The sequence below is a fragment of the Bubalus kerabau genome, chromosome 23, assembly GCF_029407905.1.
Source record: "Bubalus kerabau isolate K-KA32 ecotype Philippines breed swamp buffalo chromosome 23, PCC_UOA_SB_1v2, whole genome shotgun sequence".
Taxonomy (NCBI): Eukaryota; Metazoa; Chordata; class Mammalia; order Artiodactyla; family Bovidae; genus Bubalus; species Bubalus kerabau.
The window spans coordinates 11,132,504-11,148,675 of NC_073646.1; the positions used below are offsets into that span (position 1 = coordinate 11,132,504).

At 48.5% G+C, this 16,172-nt stretch overlaps 1 protein-coding gene across 1 annotated transcript in view; it reads right to left on the reverse strand.

Annotated features, from left to right (window-relative positions):
- LOC129638166 (uncharacterized) overlaps nt 1-16,172 on the reverse strand; it is a 154,118-nt gene that overhangs the window by 102,046 nt on the left and 35,900 nt on the right. Inside the window, exons 17-23 of the mRNA XM_055562730.1 lie at nt 9,318-9,473; nt 8,557-8,741; nt 7,473-7,655; nt 6,322-6,413; nt 4,239-4,402; nt 1,445-1,604; nt 1,121-1,200 (exon numbers count right to left, since the gene is read on the reverse strand). Of these exons, the coding sequence (XP_055418705.1) occupies nt 1,121-1,200; nt 1,445-1,604; nt 4,239-4,402; nt 6,322-6,413; nt 7,473-7,655; nt 8,557-8,741; nt 9,318-9,473 (1,020 nt within the window). The remainder of the gene's footprint in view (nt 1-1,120; nt 1,201-1,444; nt 1,605-4,238; nt 4,403-6,321; nt 6,414-7,472; nt 7,656-8,556; nt 8,742-9,317; nt 9,474-16,172) is intronic.

A 16,172-nucleotide genomic window follows, 5' to 3' on the forward strand; every position in this document is an offset into this window, starting at 1 on the left:
GTGCTTCCCTCCAAAGCTAACCCCCAGGACTTGTGAATGTGACCATACTGGTAAACAGGATCTTTGCAGATGAAGGCAGGATGAGGTCATTTGTGTGGACCTTAATCCAGCCTGGGAAACTTACAAAAAGAGAGATTTGGGCATAGATGCCTACAGAGGGCAGACAATGAGGAGACAAGGCGGAAGACAGCCACTTAAAAGCCAAGGAATCCCCAAGGCTACTAGAAACCAGGAGAGAAGCATGGATTAGAGCCTTAGCAGGAACCAACTCTGCCAGCATGTTGATTTTGAACTTCTAGCCTCCAGAACTATGAGAAAATTTCCATTGTTTAAGCCCCCTAAAATTCAGGGTACTTTGATAGAGCAGCCCTGGAAAACTCACACAGATTTCTCCGTGTGTGCCTTGATATTTCTTCTGGAAATCTAGGGAGTAGCACTCTTTGACTTATTATTTTATACCTTTGTCTACACTGAATTTTTAAAAGCATGCTCCTGTGTTACTATTACCAATTTTTGACATCGATGGTGGTAAGATCTGAACCCATTTTTGTTTTCATACTAGATGGTCCTAGTAGGTGGATAGAGAAGAACAGCTAAAGCACGAGAGAGACTTCCCTGGTGGTCCAGTGGTTAAGAATCTGCCTACCAATGCAGGGGATTTGGGTTCGATCCCTGGTCAGGAAACTAGATTCTATATGCCTTAGGGCAACTGAACCCACACACCACAACTGAAAGGTCCTGCATGCCACAGTGAAGGTCCCATGTGATGCAACTAAGTCCTGATAAATCAATAAAGATTTTTTAAAAATCCACCTTCCAATGCAGGGGACATGGGTTCGATCCCTGGTCAGGGAACTAAGATCCCACATGCCACAGGGCAACTAAGCCCACGCCCTACAACTACTGAGTCCATGCATCGCAGCAAAAGATCCCATATGCTGCAGCAAAGACCTCTCATGCCACAACTAAGACTCGATGCAATTCAACAAATTAATTAATAAATTGAAAAAGAAACAAAAAACACCAAAGGAGGTGGTGATGAGTAAGCAGGGATTGGGACCGGAAGTGTCCTGGGAGGTGGCAGGTGTCAACAGCAGGGGTTTGAAGATGGGGTGCAAACCTTGATGTAGTAGACGTCCCTTTCATCCAGGATCAACTCCAGGTGACCCATGCGGGCCCTCTGGACAGTCTCGATCTTTCCTGGGAGACAACATGAGAGTTTAGAGACCAGGGTTCAACATCCTGGATCCACCCCTGCCTTCGCTGGGGGATGTCCTCCTGGCTTCCTAGTCTCTGAGCCCCGGGGTCCTTGTCCATTAAACAGGGCTCTATGTAGTGCCAACCTCAGAAGGTGGCTGAGGAGTCCACAGCGAGTGGGCTGTATCTGGCCCATGGATCTGGCCTGTGGCCGGGGGCAGAGTGACAGGGGGACCACTGTCTTTACCATCAAGCTCGATTCTCTTCTTGGGATGGAGCAGCTTGAGACGGAACTTCCCCTGAGGCCAGCTGTAGCTGATGTCCACCCCGACGTCCCTGGGCACTTCCGATCCGGGCGTGCCCATGAAGATGTGAGCTGAGGCTTCTTGAGGGAGCCAGCAGTCCTTCTGTAAACATGGCAGAGTCCTCAAGACCAAGAACCCATCCAGGTCCCCCCACCTGAAAAAAAACTGAGTTCCGGGCCTCCCCCGTTGCTCAGTGGTAAAGAATTTGCCTGCCAACATAGAAGACACAGGTTCCATCCCTGGTCCAGGAAGATCCCACAGTCTGCAGAGCAACTGGGACCGTGCGCCTCAACTACTGAGCCTGTGCTCTGGGGCCCGGGAACTGCAGCTCCTGAGGCTACATGCAGAAACTACTGAAGCCCAAACACTCTAGAGCCCATGATCCGAAACAAGAGAAGCCACTGCAGTGAGGAGCCCAAGCTCTCACACTAGCCGCAACTAGAGAAAAGCAATGAAGACCCCAAAATAAATAAATGTGTGTTTCCAAAAAAACCCCAAAACCTGAGTTCTTATGGTCATTCTTGTTCTTGAAAGACAAGAACCCTAAAACCAGGAGTCTGGGGCTGTGCATCCTGGAGGAGAGTCCTACAGGACAACTCAGGACCACAGGAACAGGCTCTCAGTTTATATGGCCGACAACTAGGGGAGCAGCTGCAACACACACCTGCCTGGACCCCCCTGGGCCCCTTCACCAGCTCAGCGTGCTCATCTCCCAGCTTTTGTGTGCTTTGCTTTTTAAAAAAAAAAAACAAAAACAAATGTTTTATTTTGTATTGGGGTGTAACTGATTAACAATGTTGCAACAGTATCAGGTGGAGAATGAAGGGGCTCAGCCATACATATACACGTATCCATCTCCCCCAGACTCCCCTCCCATCCAGGCTGCCACATGACATTGAGCAGAGTTCCCCGTGCTGTACGGCAGATCCCTGTTGGGTGTCCATGTTAAATGTAGCTGTTTGTACATGTCCATCCCTAACTCCCTAACTATCCCTTGCCCCATCCTTCCCGCTGGCAACCATAAGCTTCTTCTCAGCCTGTGAGTCTGTTTCTGTTTTGTAAGTAAGTTCATTTGTATAACTTCTTTTTGGATTCCGCATATAAGGGATGTCACATGATATTTCTCCTTCTCTGACTTACTTCGCTCAGTATGACACTCTCTAGGTCCACCCATGTTGCTGCAAAGGGCATTACTTCATTCTTTTTATGAATGGCTGAGTAATAGTCCATTATGTATATGTACCACATCTTTATCCATTCCTCTGTTGATGGACATTTAGGTTGCTTCCATGTCTTTGCTATTGTAAACAGTGATGCAGTGAACACTGGGGTCTGTGTTCTTTGCTCCTAATCCCAGGCACCTGTGACCTCCAGAACATTCCCTCCAGCAAAGGAGGGAAAAACATCTAGCTCCTTAGCCCCCAGGGGACCAAACTCTGCAACATAAGTCCTGCTCCAGGGCTGACCAGGGATCAGGCTGACGCTGCCACCTCACCTGCCATCACCCTTGCTCAGCTTCTTTCCTGTCCCCACGCTCTTACTGGGTCCTCCTGGAGTCTTTTCTTCATCCATCACTTTTACCCAAATCCTTGGTTCTGGTGAAAATGCAGCTTAACGCATGAGCCCTCTTTAATATCCTGCACCATCGTACATTTACCCAGAACCAATTAACATTCACTGCTGTGTGCGAGGCACCGTTACAGGCACAGGGGGTGCAGCCGAGTGTTATACACAAAGTCCTGCCCTCCTGGCAGCCACACTCACAGGACCTCCAGACACAGAAGGAAGTGAGACGGCAGCTGGTGGCCGTGAGTGCTCTGCTGACAAACTCGGAGTCAGGGGTCATTGTTCTGGACCGGGTGGTCAGGGGAGGGAAGTTGTTTCTGAGGAAGGGGCATTTGATGAGACCAGGAGGCAGCAAGGCACAGAGTCAAGTGGATGTCTAGAAAAGAGTGTTCCAGGCAGAGGAAATCACCAATGCAAAGGCCCTGGGGCAGCAATGTGCTTGGCATTTAATTAAAAGGAGGTCAGTGTGTCTGGAGAGCGGTGAACCTGGTCAAAAAGCGGGGAGATGGGGAGGAGAGGCCGGCACGGCTGGATCATTGAAAGCCTGTAGGTCAGGGCGCTCGGCTCCTACTCAGAGATAAGGAGCCACTGCAGAGTCCTGAGCAGAGGACGGACACAATCCTTTAGGGATTTTGGAAGGTCTGGCTGGCTGCTGGTGGAAAACACATGGGAAGGAGACAAGAGTGGGAACTGGGAGGTCAGATAGGAGGCTGTTGAGTGTCTGTTCTGTGCCAGGTGCTGGGGACCCAGGAGTGAGAAAGGCACTGGATCTGTTCCCAGGAACTGAGTGACCAGTGGGGAAGACAGATCTTAATTAACCAGCTTCAGTAATGAACACAAATATGACTGAAAGGGAAGGAACACAGTCCCCTTAGAGCACATAACAAATGAACATGGCCATTTCAGGGCAATCAGGGCAGGCTTCCCTGAGGAGGTGACCTCTTGAATGGAGCTACGAAGGTTGATTCAGAGTTAACAAGCCAACAAGCCAGAGACAGAGGAGCCCATGTGCAAGGGTCCTGAGGCAGGAGGGGAACTACAAGCCCAGCCCAACAGCTCCAGGGAGGAGGCCCCCGTCCTTATGAGTGATGCTCAAGGCTGACCCCTGAGTAGAAGACCTAGGGAGGCCCTGAATCCAGTTGAGAAAGAAGAAGGTTCCCTAGGGCCTACCTGGGGGTGGAGGGTGTAGGCAGCTTCCAGCAGATACTGTTGGAGCCCGCGGTCCTGCTTCTTCAGCGACACGGCTGCGAACACAGGCACCGAGAGCAGGGAGGGCTGGTCGGGCGCCGGCCAGCGCACCTCAGTGCAGACCTGCCATCCCCAGGTGTGGGCTGCTGTGGGAAAGGGAGCAGGCACCACCAATCAGGAGAGAGCTGAGGGCTCCGGGCCGGGCCACGGACGCTCCCATCAGCAAAGAAAGAGTACCTCCACATTCTTCGGAGAAACAGTATCATTTAGTCATTAATCATAGCAGGTGGTGGTGTGTAGACCAGGCTTTCTCAGCTTTGGCACTCTCAACCCGTGGCCTGGATAATTCCTTGTTGTGGGGGACTACCCTGGGCTTGACCCACTAGATGCCTTTAGCACCTCTCACACCAGTCTGACAACTAGCGATGTCAACAGACATTGCCAACTGTCCCCCGGCAAGGGTAGGGTCAAAATCACCCCTGGTTCAGGACCCCTCGTGTAGACTATCAGAATATCCGGCAGTAAGATGTAGGACGCAGGCTCTGGAGCAAGAAAGCCTGGATCCACATTCCCGTTCTGCCATTGCCCAGCTGTGTGACTTTGGGCAAGTTACCTAACATCTCTGTGCTTTGGTGTTTCTCATCTGTCCATGGGGACTGATAATAGATCCAGCCCCATGCTGTAGCTGGGAGGATTTACAGCTCAGTGAGTGTTCAGGACACTGTTTAGCCTAAAGGAGTAACTTAAGTAGGCTCCTCCCCCACTTTACCCTCCAGATGATTGCAAGATCTGCAACTGATCTACCTCCTTCTCTTCCTTCTCAATTTTGTTGCCTTTGACCTGCTGTTATCATCAAAGAGTTTTCTTGCTATTAAAATATGAAGTTCAGGACTTCCCTGGTAGTCCAGTGGTCAAGAATCCACCTGCCAATGCGGTGGACACAGGTTTGATCCCTGGGGCAGGAAGATCCCACATGCCATGGGGCAACTAAGCCCGAACGCCACAGCTACTGACCCCCTGTGCTGCAGCTGCTGAGCCTCTGCCCGGGGCCCGCCCTCTGCAACGAGAGAAGCCGCCACAGTGAGAAGCCCATGCACCACAGGAGACAGTCGTCCCCACTCTCCGCAGCTGACAAAAGCCTGCATGCAGCAGTGAAGACCCAGCGCAGCCAAAAATACACACATATAAACATACGTAAAAAAGGAAATGCAAAAAATCTACTAAAAAATGCCCTTCTTTACAGACTTCAAAAGTTAACGGGATATCTCGGTATTTTACTAAACCAGGAGTTGGCAAACATTTTCAAGTAAATGGCCAGATGGTAAATACTTGAGGTTTTGCTGGTCACACAACCGTGACCGCAATTTGCTGTTACTCAGCTCTGCTGTTGTTGAAGAAAGGCCGCAGACAACGGGGAGTGGCTCTGCACCAAGAAACCTTCATTTCTGGGCACTGGACTATGAATTTCACTAATTTCTCACATGTTCTGAAATAGTCTTCTTTTGATTATTTTTTCACTGTTTGGAAATGTAAAAGTCTATACTTAGCTCAAAGGCTGTCATAATAAGCCATTCTCCTACTGTTGGATATTTGAGTTGCCACCTTTTTTTTCTTTGCTCTGTAAATACTGATGTAACAAACATCTCTGTGCATTCGGCACTTTTAAAGCTATTTTGGCTTATTTTCATAAGGTATAGGGAGGGCTTCCCACGTGGTGCTAGTGGTAAGGAACCCACCTGCCAATGCAGGAGATACAAAAGACGTGGGTTCAATCCCTCAATAGGGAAGATCCCCTGGAGAAGGAAATGGCAACCCACTCCAGTATTCTTGCTTGGAAAATTCCATGGACAGAGGAGCCTGGCGGGCTACAGTCCGTGAGGCCACAAAGAGTCGGACACGACTGAGTAACTTAACACACAGAGTCTAGACACAGCATCACTGAGTTAAAGGGCATAAGTACTTTCTGGGCAGAAGATAACTCTGGAATCTGGAGCTGTTATCTTACCCCTCAGCCCCCCAGACACCCATCCTGGGACAATGACACGGAGGGCCTGCTGGTACCCACCTTCCTTACTGGTACAGGACTGGGCCTTGGAAGGGCTGGGAATGTGATTGAGGCTCCTCACACCATCCCCAGTGACGAGATACAGCTGAGAGCTGGGTGGGAAGGGAGGAAGTGCCAGGTGACTCACTGCATTCATCCATAAACCCACCAGGGCGAGGCACTGCGGCAGGTCCCACCAGGAACCGGACAGGCCCTTGGGGCACCAGCACGCTGGTGGGGGAGTCAGTCCATGAACACAGGGGGTGACAAGCGCTATGAAAAACCTAAATTATGGGATGGCATGGGCATAGCATCCATCTTGGGGATACAGCGAGGCATTGGTTAGTTGGGGGGTTTGGAGGGGATACTCTGCAGAGGTAATATATGGTCAGAGAATCAAAGGATGAGAAGGAGCTGGCATCCCAGAGGGAATGGCAGGTGCAAAGGCCCTGGGGTGAGAATAAAGGGGGCTCTTTAGGACCACCGACAAAAGGGTGGTGAGGGGGTCAGAATGGCGGGGAGGGAGTGAGGGGGGGCAGTAGTGGCAGGAGACTGGTGAGGGAGTGGGCAGGGCCTCCATCGGGCAGGGAAAGCATGCTAGCTGGGTTATCCTGGATGCAAGCAAGGGATTTTAAATAGGGGAGGGGGAGCGTGATAGGATTTAATTGACAAGTAAAAGGAGACCCCACTGGCTGCTGCCCGGAGAGGGTCAGGTGGGCAACAGGGCCTCCAGCAAGGGAAAGGAGGAGGTGGGGGTGGGGGCAGTCTGGCTTCTCCTGTTTCCTCTGAATTCACTGTTCTCTAAGTATCACCTCTCCAGGAGGCTGGGGAAGAGCAGACCCCAGGAGGGACCCCCGGAAAGATCTGAGCACTGTGGGAGTCCCCACCTCCCAGTCTCCTTCAGCCCCTGTCACATACACACCCACCCTACCCTGACACACACACATACACACACACACACGATACACCTCACTCACTGACATGGGCAAATTATCTCACAAACACACCCACAGACATGCAATCACATACACAGACTCAAAGGCACACCCGTAGGCACACACACTCAGACACAGGCATGCACACTCTCACAGACACCCACACTCACACCAGTGCCCACCCTGCCTCACACACAGACATATTCACGGGCTCCCTCCCCGGGTTCGGGAACCCACCTGAAGTGGAACAGCTCCATGCCCTCCTCTGGTGTATTCAGATGCACCCTGAGGTCTTGGCCCTTCCTCGCCTGGATCCCACCATCCAGGCTGGCGGTTCCGCGGACACCAGTCACCCACCTCAGCCCGGCCTGCCCCAGGGCACCCACTGTGCCCATCTGTGCAGAGATCTGGAGCAGCACGCTACGGAAGAAGCACACGGCTGCAGCCTATGGCCCCAGGCAATGGCCAAACCAGTGCCAACCCACACACCACCCACGAACCCCCTGTCAGCTTCACTCCATGGTCCTGAGTCAGAGCGGCCCCTCCGCTGTGGCCATCACTGACCACACACTCCATGTGGGCCACTCTATACCTTGCCATCGAACCCTCACCATCATTAGCCCCATTTAACAGACAGACAAACCGAGGCTCACAGAGGTGACACCACCTGCATGAGTTCCACAGTTGGGACATGGAACAGCCAGTCTGGAGCCCTGGTTGTCAGAGCCCAAGCCCAAGGTCTCTATGCCCAACAAAAGGTAGCATAGGACACCCACATTCCCCACACTGGACCCAGAAACGAAAGGCAGGTCAGCTTAGTGACTGGGAGAGTCGCCCAGCAGGCCTGGGACAGGTGAGCATTGTTCTGCTCAAAATCCTTGATGCCATGTGGCCAAGGGTCAGCTGTGCACTCATTGTGAGTCTCAATTTCCTTAACCCTTAATGGAAATAAGAAAAGTGTCCTCCTTGTGTGTGGCCATGTGGGTTCCTGTACCTTAAATGCTCTTCCCTCTCCCTCTCCTCCCACCCTCTCCCCCAAGAGGCAGAGGGAAGAGTGGGGCTGAGACACAAACTGTGAAGCCCAGCTGCTGTGCTACCTTGGGCACGGGGGCTGTACCTTGCTGAGCCTCAGTCTTCTCATCTGTAAAGTGGGCACAACTGCCCAGGATCTCCTTAGTCTCTTGGCACAAAAAACACTCGATCTACAGTAGTTGGTAGTCAGCAGAGCAGGGCTCCCGCCTCAGCCCATGCTGATGCCCCAGCTCTCTGCAGGGGGAGGCCCTGATCCACCTATCTCCCCCAGATCTGAAGAGCCAGTTACCTGGGCTTGACGTAACCATTCACAGAGAAATCTGAGCGCTGCTGGAAGTCGGCTGTCCCTCGGACCCGGATGCTGACGGCAGCCGAGACATTGAGGGTCAACCGGGCTGGGAGGCCAGACATGGTGGGAAAGGTGAGCTCCTCCATCACCAGGTTCAGCCTCCGGTTCGCCTGCACCTCCTGGCCCTGCAGTCGGAGAACAGTACAGTGCACGTGACCCCCTCACTTGCCCCTCACAACCCTCAGACAGAACCTTATCATTGTCCTCAGTTTCCAGATGAGAAAACAGAGCCCCCAAACAGATAAAAATAACCCAGCGGAGCCCACGTAGCTAGAAACCAGCAGAACTGGGGTTTGAACCAAGACAGTTTACTGCAGGTCATAGTCAGAGGTCAGGCATCCAGGCCCACCCAGGGTGTGGGCCCTGCTTGCACACCTGGCACAGAGCACTTAGTAAGTGCCAGGGACACTCCACTTTGCTGCATTTTTACTGCACTGAGTCATTTGATTCAACCACTCTATGAAGTAGATATTATTACTACTATTCTATCATGCCCATTTCACAGATGCAGAAACTGAGGTCATGGTAAATTCAACAATACGCCCAAGGCTGTAAGTGGTGCGGCCAATTTTTGACCTTGGGCAGTCTGGTTCCAAATTTCATGCTCTTGAGTTTGAAAGTACTTTAGTATTCCCCCAAAGCATCAAAGGAAACATCATCAGGTCAGACAGCAGGGATGGGCCAAGCCCAGCCTGAGGTACCTTCAGGAGTTTGATGGCAAGCTCAGCCAGGTTCAGGGACTGGCGCGTCACGTGGCTCCCCATCGCCCCACAGTTGACAAAGCTCAACTCATGCCCGAACACCTTCATGCTTAGCTGACACTTCAGCGCCTGCCGCTCCCCGCGACTCCGGGCCACCTGTGACCAGGAACAGGTCTGGCTTAGCCAGGCAAGGCCCCTGGACCTTGGGAGGGGGAAGGGGCAGCTGGAGAGAAAGGTCAAGGGCTTGTGGGGTTCAGAACAGGACTTGCAAAACTCATGGTCCACAGGCAGAACCTACAGATATATTTTCTTAGACCTGCACAGTCTACCCAACACCCAGTGCAATGTGTGTGTGTAAATAATAGAGGCTTTTAAAGATCCAGGCTGAATATGATCCAGCAATATAGCCAGACAAAACTGCATTTCAAAAACATAGATGCACCCCAGTGTCCATCAGCAGAGTAATGGAGAGGTGGTACAATGGAATACTACTCAGCCATTAAAAAGAATGAAATAATGCCCTTTGCAGCAACATGGATGAACCTAAAGATTGTTATACTGAGTGAAGTAGGTCAGACAGAGAAAGACAAATATCATATGATATCACCTACATGTGGAATCCAGAAAAATGATACTAAAATGAACTTATTTACAAAGCAGAAATAGAGTCACAGATATAGAAAACAAATTTATGGCTACCAGAGGGGAAAGGGGGTGGATAAACTGGGAGATTGAGATTGACACATACACACTACTACATATAAAATAGATAATAAGTAACTATATAGCACAGGAAACTCTACTCAATACTCTGTTAATAACCTATACATGAAAATAATCTAAAAAAGAGTAGATATACATATATGGGGGTTTCCCTGGTGGCTCAGCTGGTAAAGAATCTACCTGCAGTGTGGGAGACCTGGGTTCAATCCCTGGGTTGGGAAGATCCCCTGGAGGAGGGCATGGAAACCCACTCCAGTATTCTTGCCTGGAGAATCCCCATGGACAGAGAAGCCTGGAAGGTTTCAGTCCATGGGGTCTCACAGAGTGGGACACGACTGAGCAACGAAGCTCAGCACATACATACATGGAAAACTGAGTCACTTTGCTGTAAACCTGAAACTAACACTATATTGTAAGTCAACTGTGAAAGTGAAAGTCACTCAGTCGTGTCCGACTCTTTGCGACCCCATGAACTATATATAGTCCATGGAATTCTCCAGGCCAGAATATTGGAGTGGGTAGCCTTTCCCTTCTCCAGGGGATCTTCCCAACCCAGGGATTGAACCCAGGTCTCCCACATGGCAGGCAGATTCTTTACCAGCTGAGCCACAACTATACTTCAATAAAAATATTTAGAAAAAGTTGCAAAGCTAGTACAGAGAGCTCCCATGTACAGCTCACCCTGTTTCCTCCACTGTTAGCATCTTACACGACCAAGACGCACAGTGAAAACGAGGAAACCAACACCAACATGCTTTTAACTAAACTCCAGACTTTATTCGGATTTCACCAGTTTTTCCATTCCACCCTCTTTCTGTCCCAGGATTCAATCCAGTACCACATGGTGTTTGGTATCATGTCTCTTCAGTCTTCTCTGGTCTGTGACAGTTTCTTGGTCTTTATTTTTCAGGCAGTATGTATTTTTTTTTATTTCTACTATTTAAAACCTGGGAGATTTTATATAAAATCCAGATACCCAGCTCCTCAAAAAAAGAGAAATATTGGCCTGTCTCCCACTGCCTCCCAGTCTCCCCCTCCCCGAAAGGGCAACAGGCATTCAGAACTGAGCGGCGGCTGCCAATGAGCCGAGGCCTGAGCTACAAGCCTCTCTACCACGGTCCCCACCATGCCCTTCTGTCTCTCCAGCACTCAGGCCAAGGACTACTGTCACTCATCACTGAAGAAGTGAAGTCGCTCAGTCGTGCCCGACTCTTTGTGATCCCATGGACAGTAGCCTGCACCAGGCTCCTCCATCCATGGGATTTTCTAGGCAAGAGTACTGGAGTGGGTTGCCGTTTCCTTCTCCAGGGAATCTTCCCAACCCAGGGATCGAACCCAGGTCCTCCTGCATTGTAGACAGACGCTTTACCGTCTGAGCCACCAGGGAAGTCCCAGTCATCACTGCACTTGTGCAAAATATATCTTGCAAAGTGAATATATATCAAAAGCGAGAAGACAGGACTTCCCTGGTGGCACAGTGGTTAGGAATCCGCCTGCCAAGGCAGGGAACACAAGTTCAACCACTGGTCCAGGAAGATTTCACATGTCACGGAGCAACTAAGCTGAAGCGCCACAAGTACTGAGCCCATACGCTGCAACTCCTGAAGCTCGCGCACCTAGAACCTGTGCTCCGCAACAAGAGAAGCCACTGCAGTGAGAAGGCCGAGCACCGCCATGAAGAGTAGCCCCCACTCGCCACAACCAGAGAAAGACCGTGCATACTAACAAAGACCCAGAGCAGCCAAAAGTTAATTAACTGATTAAAAAAAAAAGAAGCCTAAATTAAAAAAAGGCCTTAAAAAAGTGAGAGAAAATAACAGACCAATTGTGTTATTCTAAGAAATTGTGGGATTGTGATTCTAAGAAAAAACATTTATATCCAACCCACAGCCCTCATTCAAGTTACTTACTGGCTTCAGACTTAGTCCAAGAGGCTGTTGATGGCAGGGACCATTCCCTGATCATCTTTGTGTTCCTGGGCTGTGTGTGGGTCACAGCTGATGGTTAGTGAGTGAACAGGTGAGGAAATGCCTCAGCCACCACCTTGATCACCCCCAGATGTACATGGAAATGACATTTATAAGACCAAAAGGGGACTAACAACCTCAGTGTCCATTGGTGGGGAAAAGGTTATGTAAAGTAAGGTCCCCACCCACAGAATGGGTATTAAAATGTTTACATACAGTAAGTTTTCAGTAAGAAAAATACTCAAATACTAGTATCAAGTGGGAAACCAGAGGAAGCACACACACACACACACCCCTTGCCCAGCAAGTCCACTACTGTGCACACATGGAGCAAATGTATGCACACACATTCACCACAGAGACATGCACAAGAACGCACTGCCTGTAAGCCAGAAACTGGCCTTAAAGATGGATAAGGAAACTGTCAACAGTAAATGGATAGCCCATCAAAAGTAGCTGGATAAAGAAATTGTGGTCTGTTCACACCATGGAGTGCTATACAGCAAGGACAATGAGCAAGCTGTAAGCACCCACAGCAACACAGATTGATCTCACAAACATACTTTAAGCAAAAGAAGTCAGACACAAAAAAGAGGATGTGGACGGCTTTATTCACAATCATCGTAAGATGGGAGCAGCCCGAAAGTCCATGAGTGGGTAAAGGGACATGCAAAACATGGTTCATCCATACAATGAATAGTAGTATCCAGCCTTAAGAAGGAATGAGGCACAAAATCAGACACATAGGTCAATGGAACACGTTAGAGAGCCCAGAAATAAACTCATACACCTAAGATCAATTAATCTATGATAAAGGACACAAGAATATACATTGGGGAAAAGACAGTCTCTTTAGCAAGTGGTGCTGGGAAAGCTGTACAGCCGTTTGTAAATCAATGAAGTTAGAGCGCATTCTCACATCATACACAAGAATAAACTTAAAGACTTAAACATAAGACATGACACCATAAAACTCCTAGAATATAGGCAAAACATTCTCTGACATAAATTGTAGCAATGTTTTCTTAGGTCAGTCTCCCAAGGCAAAAGAAATAAAAGGGAAAATAAACAGGACCTGACCACACTTAGAGGAGAAGGCGATGGCACCCACTCCAGTACTCTTGCCTGGAAAATCCCATGGATGGAGGAGCCTGGTGGGCTGCTGTCTATGGCGTCGCACAGAGTCGGACACGACTGAAGCAACTTAGCAGCAGCAGCAGCAACCAAACTTAGAAGCTTTTGCACAGCAAAAGAAACCATAAACAAAAAAAGATAGCCTATAGACCGAGAGAAAATATTTGCAGATGATGCAATTGACAAAAGAGTAATTTCCAAAATATATAAATAGTTCACACAGCTCAGTATCAGAACAACCTAGTCATAAAACGGGCAGAAGACCTAAAGAGACACTTCTCCAAAGAAGACATACAGATGGCCGACAGGCTCAATATCACTAATTATTAGAGAAATGCAAACCAAAAGCACTTCACACCGTGCACCTTAATGTTTATAGCAGCAACAGCCAAGAATATGGAAGCAATCTAAGTGTCTATTGAGAGATAAATGGATAAAGAAGATGAGAGATACACACGATGGAATAGTGCTCGGCCATAAAAAAGAATGAAATAATGTCATCTGCGGCAATGTGGATGGACCTAGAGATGATCACACTAAGTCAAGTCAGACAAAGACAAACATCGCATGATATTACTTATATGTAGAATCTAAAAAATGATATAAATGAACGTATTTACAAAACAGAAAGAGACCCACAGACATAGAGAACAAACTTATGGTTACCAAAGGGCAAAGGGGGTGGGGAGGGATAAATTAGGAATTTGGGATTAACATATACACAGTACTATATATAAAACAGATAAACAACAGGACTTACTGTACGAAAGTGAAAGTGAAGTCACTCAGTTGTTTCTGACTCTTTCCAACCCTATGGACTATAGCCCACCAGGCTCCTCTGTCCATGGAATTCTCCAGGCAAGAATACTGGAGTAGGCTGCATTTCCTTCTCCAGGGGATCTTCCTGAAACAGGGATCGAACCCAGGTCTCCTGCACTGCTAGCAGATTCTTTACCAGCTGAGCCACGAGGGAAGCTCCTAAATTTTGTATTTTTTGGTTGCACCACGAGGCATGTGGAATCTTAGCTTCCTAACCAGGGACTGAACCCTCATCCCCTGCAGTGGAAACATGGAGTCTTAAGCACTGTACCACTGCAGGGAAGTTCATGAAGTTCATTCAGGGAAGGTGCTATAGAGCACAGAGAAATATACTCAATATCTTAAAAGAATCCGAGAAAGTGCATATGTATCCACACACACACATGTATAAATGAATCACTTTGCTGTACACCAGAAACCATCACATAATAAATCAACTATACTTCAATTAAGAAAGGAATTATTTGTGGGATAGAAAAAAAGAATGAAGTACTGATACATGCTATGACACAAATGAACCTCAAAAACATGCTCGGTGAAAGAAGCCAGACACAAAAGGCCACACATTGTATGATTCTGTTTATAAGAAATGTCCAGAATAGATAAATCCATCGAGACAGAAAGCACATTCATGGCTGGCAGGGCTGGGAAATGAGGGTATGGCGCGTGACCACTAACGGAGGTGGGGTCTCCTTGGGGTGATGAAAATGTTTTCTACTAGACAGACGTGTTGGCTGCACAATGCTGTGAATGTGTCACGTGTCACTGAATTGTATATTTTTAAACGGCTAACTTTATGTTATGTGAATGTCATCTTATTTTTTCTCCCAAAAGAGTACATGTAAATGATTCCATTTACATAAAGTTCACAAAAGGAACTAGATGTGACTTCTACTATCAACCAGATTGAAGTAACGGGGACTGGATTTACCGCTCCGTGTGGAGCAACTCGAAACTCAGATGAAACAGATTAAACAAAAGTTCCCAAGACATTAGACACCATCAGGTAATGCGAGATGATGAACCCAAGAGACAGGAAATAGCAAGGTGAGCCTCAGCTCCCCGCCTGGAGGGAGTTCAGGCTGAGGGGCTGGGAGGGGAACAGAGTGGGGCAGGGCAGACGCTTGGAGTTACGGATCTGGGAGCCTAGGGAGACCAAGGTGACTGGACATTGCAGGGCAGAGTACAAGAGGGGAAAGAGTTGCGCAGAGAACTCTGGAAGTCTCCAGAGAGTTCCAAGAATCTCTGTAACACTGCTTTAGGCAAAGACTTCTTAGATGTTAACACCCAAAACACTACACATAAAAGAAATGGATAAACCTGTCTTTATCCAAATCAAGAATGTCTGCTCTTTAAAAGACACTGTTGGGACTTCCCTGGGGGTCCAGGGGTTAAGAATCTGCCTTCCAACTCAGGGGACATGGGTTTGATCCCTGGTTGAGAAACTGAGATACACATGCTGTGGGGTAACTAACCACACACACCACAACCAAGAGAAGCCCCCAACTGCAACTACCGAGCCCATGCACTCTAGAGCCCGGCGCCACAACTTGAGGAGCCTGCACGCCACAGGGAAGGCCCAGCATGTCCAGAAAAAGACACCATTAAGGGAATGGAAAGACCATGCCACACACTGTGAGGAAATACTTGCAAGTCACACAGCTAATAAAAGCCTTGTGTTCTGAATAGATCAAGAATGTTCGAAACTTGCTCTTAAGAAACCAACCCAATTTTTTTTAAAAAGGACAAAATATTTGAACATACACTTCACCAAAGACACATGGATGACAAATAAGCACATGAAAAGATGCTCAACATTAGCAGCACTAGGGAATAAAGCCATGAGATACTACTGCACACTATTAGAATGGCTAAAATTAAAAAGTCTAATCCTACCAAGTGTTGGCGAGGATGTGGAAGACTTAGACCTCTCATATACTGCTGGTGGGGATGCAAAATAGTACAACCACTTTGCAAAACAATTTAGCTATCTCTTAAAAAATTAAACATATGATCCAGCCATCCCATCCTTCAATATTTACCCGAAACCTGAAAACATATGTTTATATGAAGATTTGTAATGGTAAGTCAATCCAGTATCTTGCCTGGAAAACCCCATGGATAGAGGAGCCTGGCAGGCTACAGTCCATGGGGTTGCAAGAGTTGGACACAACTTAGCAACTAAACCACCACCCCGTACATAAATGTGCAT